We start from the raw sequence: 17,500 nt of genomic DNA on the forward strand, positions 1-17,500 counted from the left end.
TCAATGTCATTCCTGTACATTCGAACCTGTGAATATCTTCTCCCTTTACTGCCCAGGTCTCACTACCATACAGCATTACACTCCTAACACATGACAAAGATAACTTAGAACAAAGGGAGAGCCCTCTCAATGTCAGGAGAGGCAACAGCTCCCTGAACTTCTTCCAACCACTCCTCACTCTAGCCATTCCTCACTCCAGTCCCAACCTCCAGCACATAACATGTCTCCCATTTTACTCAAACTTGGCCTAAAATTTTCATCTCTCCAACTTGAATACTGAGTTGTAGCAATAGATTAATACTAGAATATGTAAGTCACAAAAAAGTGCCATTGAAGAGGAGCCGGAGCGCTGCCCTTTTCTGCCAATGACCCATGTGAAGTAAGCGGCAAAAGGACGAAAATCTGGGTCAAGTTACCCTGAAAAAAGGCAGTATAATGCAGGATACTATGATATTCTAGGAAGTTGTGGACAGTTCAGAGTTGTTTGTGGTTTGCAATAGCGAGACAGGCAGAAAGAAAGACACACAGACGGAAGACAGACAGACGCATGGCAAGGAGACAGGAAAGGGGAGAAGAAGCGTGGCGTTGTTTTGAGTGAAGTTGACATCATAGCACATTAAAATATATTTGTGCCGCAACTTTAATAGCATGTCTTCTTATGTATTACCAAGGTCCTTTGACGAGTAGTGAGCTTACACACACACACACACACACACACACACACACACACACACACACACACACACACACACACACACACACACACACACGCACACACACACTGCAAAAACATCAAACTATACAACCCCCACCCCCCCTCCACTCACAACACATTCACCTACACACACACACACACACACACACACACACACAATGCTCTCTAGTGGAGCTTGCTAATGGGGTAATGTGTGTATGTAACTTTGATGGTGTGGGAGGTTGCCATGGTAATACTCAGGCACCTCCACTAGTCAAAGATTTTCTTAACGGTATATTTTTGCATAAGGCTGGTTAATATCGTTTTGTACACACACACACACACACACACACACACACACACACACACACACACACACACACACACACACACACAGAAATAAATCTGCTTGAAGTACAGAAACCCCTAGCTGGCTGTGAGCAAGAGTATGGAGGGTACCGGGTGGAGTCATGGGGCGGAGAGAAAAGTGGGGGGGTTGGGTGGGAGTGTGGGACCATGAGGCAGGGAGGGGGAGGGGATACCTCTCAATCGAGCAGCGTTACAAACACGGAAAGGGAAACCAACTTATTCCGACGTCTGTACGTATGTGCTGAGTCAGTGGACACACCTCCAACGGCCCGTCTCAATAGCCAGATTGTGACTGATTACCCGCAGCCGACTAAATGCCATTCTGTGTACCTCACTAGTTTTACCACAACATTTATAAATCTCGTGAACTGTTAAGGTAGGGTTCAACACATTATAAATTAGGCTTCTAGAAGATGTAGAGTTAGAAATTGATTGCTTTAAAGATTCAATGCCGACTTTAACATCATCAACAGAATTATTAATTAAACTCTTAATGTGTTTACTTGTTGGTGTGTTAGCCGCCATGGTCAGCCTGACACACACACACACACACACACACACACACACACACACACACACACACACACACACATGAACACGTTCGAAAACACAGACATAAAGACAAAGACAACGTAACATAGAACCACACCAGCATCCTAGCCACACCTCCAGACACACAGCCACAGGTCTGCATAGCCTCGCCTCCAAGGACACACGCCATCCCTCCACACAAACACCCACTCCTCTACATATGTAACCTCAACACGCAGCTGTACCTCCACCTACGTAACCCCAACCTCACATTAACAAAAGTTGTTCCACCTCAACACACGTAGCCCCACATTCACTCATTCATACACGATAACATCTTCACAAACGTCGATTCATCAACACATACATATTCATAACCCTACACACAAAGTTCTATTTCTATATACACAGCCATATCTTTAAATACATCTAGTTATCCCTGAACGCATACATCCACACCCACCCACACACACACACTTATACGTGAACACAGAATAGGCGAAACTTGGAATGTGACATCCGTAGACTTTCAGGCAGCAAAATTTCTTTTAGCGAATTTATAGCCGATCGAAAGTTAGGTTAGGTCACTTTGGGCAGGGTTTGGTCTGATTAGGTAATTTTTGGTTGGGTTGGCTTCAGTTCGACTAGATATAGACGGATTAGGTTAGATTGCTTTAGAATACGTCGGTTTTGATAGGTTTTGGGTTGGGTTTTATTTGGTTGGGTTAGGCTGGGTTAGGTTCGGTTGGATTAGGTCATTTTAGGCTTGACTGGGTTGAGTTAGGTCGGGTATGGTATGGTTAAGTGAGACTGGGTAGGATTAGGTAGGGTTAGATGCGGTTAGGCTGCGTCAGAATTGGTTAGGTTAGGTATGAGGAGGTTACGTGAGATTGTGAGGTTAAATACAATTAGACTGGGTTAGGTGAGGTTAAGCTAGATTAGGTTGGGTTGATTTAAGTTGGATTAGGTCATTCGAGGTTAGGCAGGGTTCAATTCGAGCAAGGCAGTTATGTATCCCTTCGTTTTCGTTTTCGTTTTTAAAGGCTCCAACATGCTTGCATGTGTCGGCCTTGGTCACCTAATGGCGGCTCTCCACGCTGCACGATCTATTGCAGCCTCCCTGTTCACTCCCTTAACCCTAAGGTCACACTTAATGACCTCGTCCCATGTCTTTCTCGGTCTACCCCTCATAACCCCACCCCCAATACTGACACTTCTCACCCTCCCCACCCAATTATCATCCCCCATCCTCTCCACATGTCCAAACCACCTCAATCTACCTCTCCTCATCACAACACCAATACACTCCAGTCCCATCCTACCTCTCAACTCTTCCATTGTAAACCCAGCCCCTCCAGGCCTTGGACGCAGGGACGCACTGCACATCCACCTAATCATTGTCATTTCTGTACGTCTGAGCCGGCGAATATCATCCTCCTTCACTGCCCAGGTCTCACTGCCATACAGCATTACACTCCTAACACATGCTGCATACAAAGACCCCTTAGCACGTCAGGAGTGTCCTCTCAATGTTGGAAGAGGCAAGAGCTCCCTGAACTTCTTCCAACCACTTCTCACCCTAGCCACAGAGCTAGCTCCAGCCCCACCTCCAGCACACAACATGTCTCCCAAATAACAAGTCTTCCACGCACTCAAGAGACTCACCAGCAAATTCAATCCTTTCACACCTGACAATCTCCACCTGCTCTCCCCGACACACCGCACACATGAAATCAGCATTATCTCGCAGTCTACCTCTACTACCACTACATCCACTACATCTCTTATCCACCCACTTATCACAAACAGTGCACAAGATGGAATTACTTCCCACTACAAAAATAAATAAAATAAAAGAAAATAGCAACATAACAGCATTGTGATCCCAACTCTTACGTACAGAAGTGAAGCTTGGACCTTGCCGGAGGAATTAGGTCAAGACTGAGAGTAATGGTGTGGAATATGGTACAGACGACACAGACAGACAGATAGACAGACACAGACAGACAAAAATGAAAATCACCCCACCTTCCTCTCCTCAGGTGCAATAGTGTACTCAGGTGGCGAAAAGAGTGCCCAGGGGGTGTATGAGAAAGTGGCTCGCTACGCCATCACCTCAATATGGCCGAATGAGTCTAGTGCAGAGGCCGTGGCGGATGCTGTGACGTCCTATTACTACACGTCACAAGCGTCACAGAGCATTGAGACGCTGGCTGGTGAGATGACGGAGGTGAGAGAGAGAGAGAGAGAGAGAGAGAGAGAGAGAGAGAATTTTGATTGCATTTTGAGTTTCTTGGTCCAATTTCCGTCCAAGTGTTGCTTCTTCCCAGGTATTTACGGATCAGTATTCCTCAATCTTCCCCTCTCGATCCCCAGGTATTCACGGATCTTCTCTTTACTTCCTGTATATGGGACACTGCCTCCATTTTGGCTTCATCGTCTAGGGCACCTGTGTACACGTGAGTTACTTTTTTATTTATTTATTCATTTTTGTGGCAGGTACCGCCATCCACTCACTTGATGTAGTGCCGCCTACTTCTTCCTTCACCTTTATCATTCTTTTTCTGTGTCTCTCCTCCTCTCTTCCTACTTCTCACCATCATCCACTCACTTGATGTAGTGCCGCCTACTTCTTCCTTCACCTTTATCATTCTTTTTCTGTGTCTGCCTTCCTCATTTCCTATTTCTCACCATCATCCACTCACTTGATGTAGTGCTGCCTACTTCTTCCTTCACCTTTATCATTCTTTTTCTGTGTCTGCCTTCCTCATTTCCTATTTCTCACCATCATCCACTCACTTGATGTAGTGCCGCCTACTTCTTCCTTCACCTTTATCATTCTTTTTCTGTGTCTGCCTTCCTCATTTCCTATTTCTCACCATCATCCACTCACTTGATGTAGTGCCGCCTACTTCTTCCTTCACCTTTATCATTCTTTTTCTGTGTCTGCCTTCCTCATTTCCTATTTCTCACCATCATCCACTCACTTGATGTAGTGCCGCCTACTTCTTCCTTCACCTTTATCATTCTTTTTCTGTGTCTGCCTTCCTCATTTCCTATTTCTCACCATCATCCACTCACTTGATGTAGTGCCGCCTACTTCTTCCTTCACCTTTATCATTCTTTTTCTGTGTCTGTCCTCCTCTCCCTATCTCTCCCACTTTTCCTGTCGCTTTTTATTACTTTCCTTTACAGGTGGCTTTACACTGACAAGCTTAATGGTTTCCTAATGGTTTCCTGTAAGCCATTTATTCTATCCACAGCACTTCTTCGTGACTAGCACCATAATAATCTCTTACCCCCCCCCCAGGTACCTCCTCACCCACCACACCTCCGTCATGCTCCCCTCCATGTCCGATCTGTACCATGCAGCTGTGGAGGCCGGGGTACATGGTGGCTTGGTGCTGGATGGGGTGGCACATGGTCAGGAACTCCCTCTGCTCTTCTCCCCACCCAGACATGCCCCGAAGCTCCCGCATCGAGATCTGGAAATGTCCCTTCTCCTCACTACCATCTGGGCCGCCTTCACGCATACAGGGTGGGTGGACGTTATACGCCTTGGATTCTTTGTTTTCCCCTCCAAACGCTTATTCAGTTTTTGGCGCCATTCCTTTATGATGATGATGATGATAATGATGATGATGGGGATAAGGAAGATGATGATGATGATAATGATGATGATGATGATGATGATGATGATGCTAATGAAAAGGATGATAATGAAGATATGATGATGATGATGTTAATGATGATAATGATGAAGACGATGATGATGATGAGGAGGAGGAAAATGATGATGGCGATAATGAAGATGATGATGATGATGATGACTTTTTCATTTCTTTCTTTCTTTCTTTCCTTCTTTCCTCTTCTTTCCCCTCAGGTCGCCACAGAGCGCAGAGCTGGGCAGTCTCCCCTTATGGCCACCCCTCACCCCAGGTCATCCTGTCACCTACTACAAACTCTCTCTCACCCCAGGCCTCTCTAGATCACCCTACAGGGGCAATGTAAGTACTGGGACACATGCTATACCCTCTTCACTTTAACTTGGCCTAAAATTGCCATCTCTCTTGCCTTAAATACAAGAGACACCCCTTGACTTTGTGTTAAAAAAATGGGTGTTTAATAGGAACGCAGGCTATGGCTACAACAACAATTACCACTATTACTACTACTACTACTAATACTGCTACAACTACTACTACTACTGTTACTACTACTACTACCACCACTACTACTACTTTCCAGGAACGTAACTTCTGGCGCCAGACCCTGCAGTACGTGGGCAGCACTTCAGAGGTTTCGTACGCCTTCAGCATCGCCACGTGGGTGCTGGTGGCTGTGGTGGTGGTGGCTGTGGTGGCGGCTGTGGTGGGGTGCCTGTGGGTGAGGGCTGCCAGGCGCCGGGATACCTACCCTGGCCCTGGCTCCCTCACACTCCGGAGTCGCATCTCCAGGAACCCTTCGGCCACGTCATCCTTCTCTGGCGAGGTTACCAGAGGGCTTCATTAAAACCCTGCAGCCTCCCTTCCTCGTACGACCAGCTAATAAATAAATAACTAAACAGATAGATAGATAAATAGATAGATAGTTTAACAAATAATCACACTAACGACAAAAGACAGATCATGTTTCTCAATCCATCGTCTCTTCAGGAACCTTTCATCTTCGTCAGCTTTTTTCTTTTTGTCGAGATTACCAGCGTCTGAACTAAATTTTTATCTTACTTTCTACACAAGGGGCGCATCTAGAGTTAAAAACAGGGGTGGGCAGGTGTGAGAATGGAGTGGTTCAAAGGTAACTCTCTGGAATTTGGGAGGTATGGAAATTTGGGATGGGTGCTGGAATGACCAAGGGTAGTTCGGGAATTGTCAGTCAGGCCATTCCTCTGACGATGCCACTGCAGTCCTATAGCATTTTATTCATGTAGTTGTTCAGTAGTGAGGTGCCATCACACACACACACACACACACACACACACACACACACACACACACACAAACTTTCAAACTCATTCACCAAGCCTCGCAACTCCCACCCATCTTCATTTAACAGCATCATCAGCAAACAGGATCATAGACAATTTCCAAACCCTTCCCTCTTCCACTAAATGCATTCCAATATCACTGCCCTTCCTTTCATTCTCTTATAATACCTATTTACCTGTTTAGCTCTGTTATCTTTTTTTTTTTTTTCTTGGGAATAGTCACACGGGCTTATACTCTTACGGGCATCTAGCTTTTGGTTCCTTCTTCCATGCATAAAAAAAAAACATATTAAGCATACATTTAAGAAACATGTTAATATAGAATTGTTAACAAAGATGAGGAAAAACTTAAAAATTGTTTGAATTGTTTGTACTTAAGAGAATGTACTAAAAATGAATAATTTAATGAAGATATGCACTTTTAAATTCCCTTTCAGTCATAAGACGATCATTCAAAGATGCAGCAGCCTTAGCGATATCTTTTTGCGAATGAAACGATCCAGAATGTAAAGTGGACGAAAGAAAGTGTATATTGAATGAGAAGAGGAAGATGTATGTTGATATGAATGAGGAAATGATGGGTTATGTTGATATGAATGAGGAAAGGATGGGGTATGTTGATAAGAATGAGGATAGGAGAGTGTATGTTGATGAGAATAAGGAAAGGAGGGTGTATGTTGATAAGAATGAAGAAATGAAGGTGTATGTTGATAAGAATGAGGATAGGAGGGTGTATGTTGATGAGAATAAGGAAAGGAGGGTGTATGTTGATAAGAATGAAGAAATGAAGGTGTATGTTGATGAGAATGAGGAAAGGAGGGTGTATGTTGATAAGAATGGGGAAAGGAATGTGCATGCTGATAAGAATGAGGATAGGAAAGTGTAACCTCTATTGATAGAAATGAGGATAGTGTATATCGATATAAATGAGGAAAGGAAGGGGTATGTTGATGACAATGAGGAAAGGAAGAGGCATGTTGACAAAAATGAGGATAGGGATGTGTATGTAAACAAGTACGAGCAAAATAAAGTATGTTAAGAATGAGGATAAGGAGATATATGCTTAGCTGACGAGCATAGAGGCAGTGTACTGTATGTTAAACTGACGAGGAAGAGGAAAGTGTATCTTGACAAGAAAGAAATATGGTAGGTTGGAACATGGGCAAAGATGAGAGGAGAAGAGGAATGAAAGTGAGTTTGGCTTTAAGAGAGGAGGAAACAGGTGCAAAAGTACAGTCCGGGCGTTTCGTAACCCTTCATTTAATGGTCTTCGGTTTATTGTGTGGCGTTTGTGGTTTGGTGTGGTGTGGCTTCGCTAAAGTTGCCTAAGTCTACTGAAATAAAGCACCTTACGTCCTTAAAACGATAGTGAAAGGCAGACGGACAGGGCAGCCGCTAGAGATGCTCCAACATGTAAAAGCTTGGCTGGGACTAAGTTGATAGACAGTGCAACAACAGGAGGCAGAGTATGCTTTGTTGGCAGACTGGTAGGTCGGCATTGTGAAAGAAAGCTTGGATTGCAGTGTAGGAACCCTCCCCAACCTCATTGTATAACCTGGCGTAGCAGCTGATGCGGATTTTTTATTGATAATCTTTAAATAACAGTGGTCATAAACGCCGCTAACACCCTTACTAGTACTCCTCTTCTGTAATATTTCTTTGATATGTTTGCCAGGTCATTTGCAGGGAGATAAAACAGAAGCTGCAAGTTGCGTCAATGGCATGTGTAAATCACGTGACTTGGAATCAGCTGGTGAGAGTTGCCATACGGCACTGATCATGATGCAGTGTTCACGTGCCAGCGGGATGACAGCGCTGGCACTCAGATGGGCGCATATGGCAACACTTTCAACCAAACATATCCATTGACCCGTTTAATCCGCTTCCTATTTAAAGATCTCCTTCCCTGTCTCAAAATAGGCTCAGGATAAGGGTCTAGAGTAGTAAATATTTGATCGGAAATTGTCATGCTGGTCAGATTCCCTGTCGACCAATAGCAAGGCAGGTTTTAGGTGGCAGTCGACACACGGTTCCAGTAATATTCCCAGTGCCGGTTAGTCCCACCTGAACCTGTGCACAGAAGGGTTGTCGGTCAATACTACGTCCTTCATCCCTTGTCTGGGTGCCATAGGATTTTAATTACTATTTAATTTTAACCCACTAATATTCGTGAAGGAAAATAAGTATTGCATAATTCATACAACCTAAAATCTCCCGAGCCGCAGGAGTGAAAAACAAAAGAGCATCGGATTTTGTGATCTAAGTCCCTTTGAATTGTTTGTTTGACATATTTTGAAGGATTTTCGTATAATTAAGCCAATTTGCCAGCAAACGCTTACAAGTGTTTGATATTTTATTGACGCAAACAGTTTATTAGTGAAGAAATTTGGATTGTTTATCTCGACTCGAACTCCACCGGGAGGAAGGGAGGTCTTCGTAAAGGATAACATTTGCTCCTCTTGTGTGTTCAGTGATCATGGCTAATTCCTCCTCGGATAACTCGACCAACGATACGGTAATTAGTGATCTTGTGTCTATTTTGTATGTGTTTTGGTGCGTTGGTGGCGTGAGGGGGATTTGGTGCTGCTCATGCGCAAAGACACAGAAGTGGTTCACCTTGCACTCACCTTGACTCCCCTCTACTGCAGTACCCAATAATGATCAATCAAAGCAAACCTGACCGTGACACGACACACTTCATGGCACCCTGTGACACCACACGACACCTTTGACATCTATTTTTATATACTACAGTTTTCCAGCAGGCCATACATTCATTAAAATACAGTCGTCATGCATCATATTACAGTTGTCTGTTGCTTTATGGACTTGTAGTAAATTATATGATGATTTAAAGTTCGTACAGGTTATGAGGGTTTTACTCTTCCTTGTACTTTAGTATTTGTTATATAGTATGGTAGGAGTGACAGTAGTTCATGGTGGGATATGGAGTATTGATATTAAGCTGAATATTTTATATATAATTGTGTAGCAGACACAAAAGGTTTTATAATGCAGTAGACCTTGTTTTTTTTTTTGTTGGCTTTAACCTTCATTTAAGAGAAGATGCTGTAAAAGATCGAAGTCAATATTATTCTTTCCATTTGCACTGCACACTTAATACAGTACTGGAATGATGTTAATGTCACTCCATTGCAGTGGTTGTGTTACTTAAAAATGGATTAGAATTTAGGTGGAATTTTGGGGTTGAGTAAGCATTAATAATTCTGAACATTTGTATTTTGGCGGTGGAGTTATTTATTACATTGACGACTTTCGGAATTATCTGTCAACATTTTTAGGTGGATAACTGGGAGTTGTTCTGTATACTGGATCTTGTCATTTGTTGCTCACACACTGGTACTGTGGTCAACATCTGCACTGACGTTGAAATAGACTCACATTGTAAACATATCCTACAACATTATCTTAGTGACAGTTGCTGTTTAAAGGAACATAACATTATCATGAAATGGGCATCACTCCCATCCAACACTGAATCATTATATTAATAAGTCTGCTAGGTTTCCTGCTCTTATTTTTCAGCATTTTCTTTTTGCTCTTTCAATGTTCTGTAGATTATGCTAAAATTCCCACTGAAAAAGGGAGATATTTTGAAGATCATGGTTGATGTTGGGAGATAGTGATGTAAAGTGAACGGCCAGTGATGAAATTAGTTAACCACACAATAGGAACTTAAAGTCATATATGCAACATTTGAAAGCTTAAAAACATTGAAAAACTAATATATCCATTATAACAAAATAAGAATTAGGAACATTTTTAAGTAAAAGCCAGTTTTGAAAGGTTAAGGATGAAAATTTGCTTTCTGTACTGCCTTTTAAAGTTATGAAAATAAAGAAAAAAAGCATAAGGAAATGCAGAAGTGAAAACTGAGACAAGTTTAACAAATACATCAACCCTTTAAGCCAGGAGTGTCATTTTCAGTTTATTCTTGCTCTCTCCTGATGATTTTATTCAACTTAGGATAGACTTTAATGCACTGGAAGGGTCAGATGCAGCATAAATAAACACCTTAGAATAGGAGTGGCTTTCCTAAGAGGGATAAAGGTGTTTGGAACTAAAAAAAATTAGCTACAGCAGTTCAAATCCAGCTGTTACAACTTTTCCATGAATGGAGAACACCTGTAGACTGGTGTATGGATTATTATTATTATTATTATTATTATTATTTTATTTTTCCATCCTCTGTTCATCTGTAAAAAATTAAAATTAAAAAAGAAGGATGTAACCAGTGTGATTAAAGCTTCAGTAAAGGGTATTTTGGGGGTATTATGCAAGCTATGCATAATAAAACGTAACCTACAGTAACTGTGAAAGGTTACGGTACATCCCGTCTGGAGCATCCGTGAATGAGGTTGTGGTCCTTCGCTCATCTTTACATCAACCCCGTGGACTTCAGGCTAACTTTTCCTTTTCCTGTAATCCTCCATCCTCCTTTTAAGGGATAGGAATGGGACTGAGAGATGTTTGTATTACTGGGCAGTAGAACTAAACAATTGAGCATAACCTAAATGGATATTATACACACCAAACCTAATGAGATCTGACCTAACCATGAAAGCAGAATCTTGTTTTTGCTTATTTTTTTTTTGGAGGAAATAGGGTGATGATGGTGACGAGGTTGAACACAGATAAGAATGGGAAACACTTTATTCTTTCTGATGATGCTTTGACTTTATTCTTCCTACTTACAGATGACTTTATTCAGCTGAAGACTTGTCTTATACTGAAGCGGTTAATGAAGCCTCTGTCTAACCCATTATTGCAAAAATCTTTCGTAATATTAATAAAACTGACTGAATATAGCAAGATTTAAATAGAGGATATCATATTGAAGGGATTAATAATAGCTGAGGAGTTTAATGTTGCCGACACACCTCGTACACGACCACCATGCGGTGACTTCACTTAATCTTCACCCTTTCAGTGTGATGACATTTGATTTTATTCTTCACGTAATTATTTTATTCAGCATAGGACAGAGTTTTCAACTGGTGGGGTTTGATACAGCCTGAATTGACGTTATCTCTCCTAAAGATCTTTTTCAGTGTGAGTAAAATCATCTAGTAGCAGCAAGAATAAATTGGAAAAAAATGCATAATCAGACAGAAGGGGTTGATTTTAGTTACCGGTAGTCCTGCTGTACTACCGTATAAATTACTTTACATGACAATATTGACACAGTAAATATATCGTACTGTATAAAACAAAGTAAAAAGAGAAAGAGAACCTTTATGAAATACTGTACATGCTTCACACACACACACACACACACACACACACACACACAATCCAATACGTAATGATTATTGCATGTTGACCAAGACACATCCATCGCAGGTCTGTGTTGTTCAAGTGAGGTGAGTTCAGCGTTAGTCTATTGTGGTGTGAGGGGCTGGAATAGTATTGGCATAGTGGATTGCAGTATTTGTGAGTTTGAGTTGTTATTGTGTGTCGGTGCTGAAGCAGAGATGAGGAATTGCCACATAGTCTAGCCAGGAACATTTGTGTCCCACTGGGAAAAATGGTTTCTGTTCAGTAAATGTCTGGTATGGGATCATGATGGATGCTGTTTGATAAGAGGCTTTGGGTGGCTCTTTGTTTTGTGTAGTTTGTGTATATATTTGTGAAGTGTAGTGTTAGGTGTAGGAGGAATATTGTTGAGGCAATCTGTGTAGCCTAATGTTGAGAAGTTGTGTATACAGTATATTTGTGAAATGTAGTGTTAGGTATAGGAGGCAATTTGTATTGGGGGTGAGATTGTCCTGGTGGGAGGACTTACAAGGAATTTGAAAATATTGCCATTGGAAATTTTCATAGTATTAACACAAATTGCACCAAAAAATATGAATATTGTGTGAAAATAGCTTTGACATAATACTAAGTATATGCTGAACAGTTTTATATTTTGATTTTGCAGTAAATAAGGATAATAATAAGCAAAATCTGAAACACAGGGAAAAGATGGAAGGACTTGGATTTTGTACTTTCCTTATTTATGACTTAAGTAAAGCATGAAAGGGTTCAGGAATACTTGATATTATGTCAGTACAATTTTTACATGATATTCTTCTGCTTTTAAATGCAACTTCTGGTAATACTGCAAGAATTATCATTGTTTGAAGTGATACGTTGTTGCTGTTGTTGCTTCTTCATTGGGAGGATGTACTATTATTTTGTAGTACAGATGAATTACATTTGTAGCCATGGTACCCTCTGTCAAAGACCTGTGTGCACCCCTGGATGTGCTCAAAGGGAAATATTTGCAAAACTGAAGATTTGCTCATTTACTGGTGGTGGTCATTTGAAATCACACCACAAAGGTAACTAAAGGTAGCTTATTAACTCACAGTACTTTTATTATTATTATTATTATTAAGGCTTTATTTATTTATTTATTTTTTTTTAAGTCTTTCCATGTTGGTGGTTACTAAGCTTTCAAGGAAGGGAACGTGGCATTGTTTAAGTGGTTTGTCTGGCTTTATAAGTTTTGTTATAGGAAATGGTGGTAGTTTGCTTGTATATGGCATTGTAGATTTAGGCCTTTCCCATGTCTCTTGCGTTTAGCTTTGATATTACTGTGCTGGTGTCTGAGTTAGGTTTATCGTGTGCCGTTACTCGCTCTCATGCAGACATTTTGCAGACTCGGCACTGTTAGCCTATTTGTTTGGTGTCAGTGTCTCCATATCACCAACCATTTTTCATTGCACTTCTCAATGTTCAACTTCCCTGTCATGCTTCACTGCCTTATATGTCACTGTATGAAGGTAATTTACATCTATCTTCATTCGTCTGCCTGTTTCTGTGTATGAGTTACCGTTTTTCTTGCGGCAACCATTACATTGCTGTTTATATTCAGACTTCGTCATTGTCATGCAACGACAGTACTCCAAACAAACCTACTGAGATTTGACTAAACAAGCAACGGGGAATTGTTGCATAAGCCTAAAACAAATTTGAAAGTACCGGTATTTAATTTAATCGTTCAGTACCAATCTCACTCTCTTTCCCAGCACTTTCATTTTGCAGTAGCTTCTAATTATACAGTATACACATACAGTATAGTGTACATTATTGTATTTGTTATACTGGTATATACATTGGCCATCTTACATTACCATCATATTGAAGAACTACAAGGATGTCACACAATTATTTCTGACAGCGATAATGATGCTCTCTCTCTCTCTTTTCATGTCTTTTGTTTCAAACTCAGCATTGTACTTTCACACCATACATACATAACAGCAACATTTCCAATACAATGAATTCCTCTACATTTTAATACCATACAGCCTGCAAAGGAGTTGGTTGTGGTACGTCTTTATACCACACAGACAGCTGCAAAGGAATCGGTTACGGTACTGTAGTGGTATGGTTCCTCAGTTTTGAAGTGAGGAATGGTGTTATGCAAGCCATGTGCATACTTTTTTTAACAATACATTGTGCATGACTAATTTATGTTCATTTGGGTTCATGAATATTCCACCCCCATTCAGTGTTTAGTATTACTGTACTGTATTGTATCATATGTGTACTGCATAGTGTATACAGATTACTTTTACTGTACATAGTGTATACAGATTACTTTTATTGTACAATGCAAAGAGAATCCAGTATTGCATCAAGTAGTTAAATTTTGCTTGAGGTTACAGTGAAGGCTCATTTCTATTGTGTATATAACATTGGAAATAAATTACCCACTTAGGCTGATGCGTTTAAAAAAGGTTAGGTTCTGTACTAAGTTTATGTGCTGTTCTAAGTGCAATATTGTTGTTGTTGTCGTGGCCCCAGGTTCATGTGGACATGAACACGAAGTACCGGTAGCCAGAGGATGTTTTACGGTATTGGATTGTGTTTAAAATTAGTTTGGTAACCACTCCTGAGCCTTCCCTGTACCATACCATAAGAGAGTAATTAGCTATATTATTTCTCTCATGATTACCAATACTGCTGTTTAAAAATAAAGGTATTTGTCATGGGTATTCATTGTCAAATGTTAATTACTGCTCATATATCATTTATTGCTTTTATTTACCCTATCTTGAGTATAATTTGTGTTTTTCAGGCTAAGCAGAAGAATTTATTGTTCTAAAACAGAATAAGAAAACAGCTGATTTAAATGAATGTGCAGTATACTGGATTCATGGAAGTAATTTTATTTATTCATTCTTTATTATTAATTTTTTTGGTCTTGCCACACCAGCATGCATCCCCTGTTTAGGACACCCGCTCTACCCTTGCAGTATTTCACCAGACATTACAAATATTTCCTTGCTATTTTTAAAGCACCTATATACCTGTTGTAAAACCCTTGAAACACAATTTAGGAAAGCTCCCATTCACAGATCTGGACAAGTTTTATGACAAGGATTAAGTTTCAGTGTTGTGTAGTTGTGTAATGCATTTATGAAACCAAAATTCAGTGGAAATAACTGCAATAACATGATACCAAAGTTACAACTGACAGTTCATGCTTTCACATTTAGGTTACAATAGCTCCTGTTAGTCTTAGTGTGCCTGATAAAATTTTTGAGATTCTGTATGTAGTAACTTGAAAATTTCATGTATCCACAAGCTTTTGAGCCTGTGACTGTGATAATCAGGGCTTACAAAGGAAAAAGTTCTGTATGAGATTCTTTCATTAATAATCTGAAAATTACACATGTACCTTTTTAAAACCCATCACGTGTCAAGTAGGACATATTTCATAAAAAAAACTACAGTATTGTATTATAGGCATGGGAACATTCCTAGATTTTCACCTAATCTTGCACAGATGTATATGCCCCATTCATATGTTTTTAACGTTTCTGCTCATGCTCCCCTCTGCATATGTTATTCACTTCTGTGCACAGTGCACATGCTCTCGTCCCAGCACCCACCACACTCCTTAGTTGCCCCCGTCTATGTTTTGTTATGGTTTTGTTTACATTGCGCCTCTGCCCGCTTCTTCCCTCCAGAGTGCTTCCCCCACGATGGCTGACTGGCTCATAAGTCTTGTCGCTGTCCAAGCCCACTGCCAGGCCGAGGCAAAGTCTGGAAAGGTAGGTTGTTGTTGTGGCTTTTTGCTATATTTTATCCTCCTAACATCTTCAGTTCAGTTGTTTATTTATTCTGTTCATTTATTAATTATTTATTACCCTTCTCATCTGTCCGTCCATAGACAGATACTTTAATTGCAGAAGGGGTGGCCACAGGTGGCATTGTCTTCTTATCAGATAAGGCTGCCCACTGTCTGACTCACAGCTTCCTTCACTTATACTTCTCCACCTCATGCTATCTCTAAACCATTTTAGTCAGCTTAGGAAGGGTTTCTTGTACTGAGGGAATTAGTTAAAGTTGTATCTAACTACTCAGCTCTGAAAAATCTCTTCTAAGCTAGTGCTAACATACAACACCTCTTCATAATACGGTAGAGCTATACAACATAGGTACATGAAAGTCACCACACCATCATTATTAAACCCTGTTCAGCAGCATCCCACCTCCAGACACTCCTATGCTGGCAGTAAGAAACACCTACATGCTCCTTCCACATACAGGGCAATAAACACCTCCATCAGAACACGAAAAAACACCTACAGTCTCATTCCACATTCAGGGCAGTAAACACTACAGTCAGAACATTGTACTACATGCCTCTCTCCTGACACCCACCCATCAGAGGTATCCTGAAAATAGAGCTGATCAATTTAATCTAGGTAGTCTTTGATGAGGACATCACCCTTCCCTCATCTCTTACTAGCTTAGATGTGTCTGTCTATCTATCTATCTGTTGCCAGACGCCCCAATCCCGTACGGGGTGACCACAAACAAATCGTCTCCATGTCGCCCTGTCCCCTGCCATTTCACTGTCCTGCTCCCAACTCACACCCCCCTCTCTCTTATACCTCTCCACTCCATCCCTCCATCTCATCATCGGCCTGCCCTTCCCTCACCCCCCCTCCACATCACTCACATACACTCTCCTTGTCAGTCTCTCACCCTCCATCCTCTCCACATGGCCAAACTACACTCAATCCTCGTGAATCATGGCAATTTGAGTCTGTACCACTGCTGCGATTTACAGATTCCGTGGTTTATAAATATTAACTCTTATGTGAAAAATGAATTTGGGTCTGGACTTTGGCCAACCACCCCCCACAGCACCCTACCTACACCTATCTAGGCACCATCAAACACAAACATACAAATTTAGGAATATTTAGTGCATGTATTTAATAGAAATAAGCCATGTTAAGGGATCTCACCTTAATCCTATGATGATATTGCTTAAGTGAATGGAGTGGGGTGTTGTTGGGAAGAACTTAGAACCTCTCAGCATGAGGTGGGGGTGCTCCCCTCTCAGCACGACAAATGAGCTCCAAATGTTGACTGTACGACAATGGCGGCTGCTTCTTGATGCCATACTGCTTAGAGCGGCGGGGGGGGGAAGGTGCACAAAATAAAGGCAGGTAGATCTAGTACTCCACGGTGATGGTCTGTAGTGTGCGGACTGGCGGGATGAACAACAACGACGTGGCAGCATTAGTATGCACACTTGCCACCATGGACGGGTGGTGATTGGTTGTTGGATCGCGATTTTCAAATTGAATGCCGCGGTTTATGATTCTCCTCGGAAAAGGCCCACTTGGGTGCCTAGGTCCGCGTTTTTCGTGACTTAACAGTGATTTAAGGGTGCCTGCAGTCTGACAGCCACTTAGCCGTGATTTACGAATCCGCAATTTATAAACACGCGATTTACGAGGATTGAGTGTACCTCAGTTTGTTTCTCCTAATGCTTCCTATCACATCCACATCCACACCACAATGCTCCTTTATATCCTCATTTGCCAGCCTGTCTCTCCATGTGACTCCACAGGCTCCTCTTAAATAACTCATAGATATGTCTA

General features: G+C 41.3%; 2 protein-coding genes across 3 annotated transcripts in view; both read left to right on the forward strand.

Moving 5' to 3' along the window:
* The window catches only part of LOC145397649 (carboxylic ester hydrolase-like), a 13,678-nt gene extending 5,228 nt beyond the window's left edge, over positions 1 to 8,450 (forward strand). The window contains exons 8-13 of the mRNA XM_080270689.1: positions 3,637 to 3,824; positions 3,971 to 4,053; positions 4,905 to 5,132; positions 5,478 to 5,601; positions 5,843 to 6,085; positions 8,268 to 8,450. Coding sequence (XP_080126815.1) covers positions 3,637 to 3,824; positions 3,971 to 4,053; positions 4,905 to 5,132; positions 5,478 to 5,601; positions 5,843 to 6,085; positions 8,268 to 8,450 — 1,049 coding nt within the window. The remainder of the gene's footprint in view (positions 1 to 3,636; positions 3,825 to 3,970; positions 4,054 to 4,904; positions 5,133 to 5,477; positions 5,602 to 5,842; positions 6,086 to 8,267) is intronic.
* Positions 8,451 to 9,024: 574 nt separating this feature from the next.
* Positions 9,025 to 17,500, forward strand: part of aralar1 (calcium-binding mitochondrial carrier protein aralar1) — a 178,842-nt gene continuing 170,366 nt past the window's right edge. For both annotated transcript variants that reach the window (XM_080270721.1, XM_080270720.1), the window contains exons 1-2: positions 9,025 to 9,096; positions 15,569 to 15,652. In XM_080270721.1, coding sequence (XP_080126847.1) covers positions 9,058 to 9,096; positions 15,569 to 15,652 — 123 coding nt within the window. In that variant the 5' untranslated portion in view covers positions 9,025 to 9,057. The remainder of the gene's footprint in view (positions 9,097 to 15,568; positions 15,653 to 17,500) is intronic.

The sequence above is a fragment of the Coenobita brevimanus genome, chromosome 42, assembly GCF_032717465.1.
Source record: "Coenobita brevimanus isolate Jiangsu-jjx chromosome 42, ASM3271746v2, whole genome shotgun sequence".
NCBI classification, from domain to species: domain Eukaryota; kingdom Metazoa; phylum Arthropoda; class Malacostraca; order Decapoda; family Coenobitidae; genus Coenobita; species Coenobita brevimanus.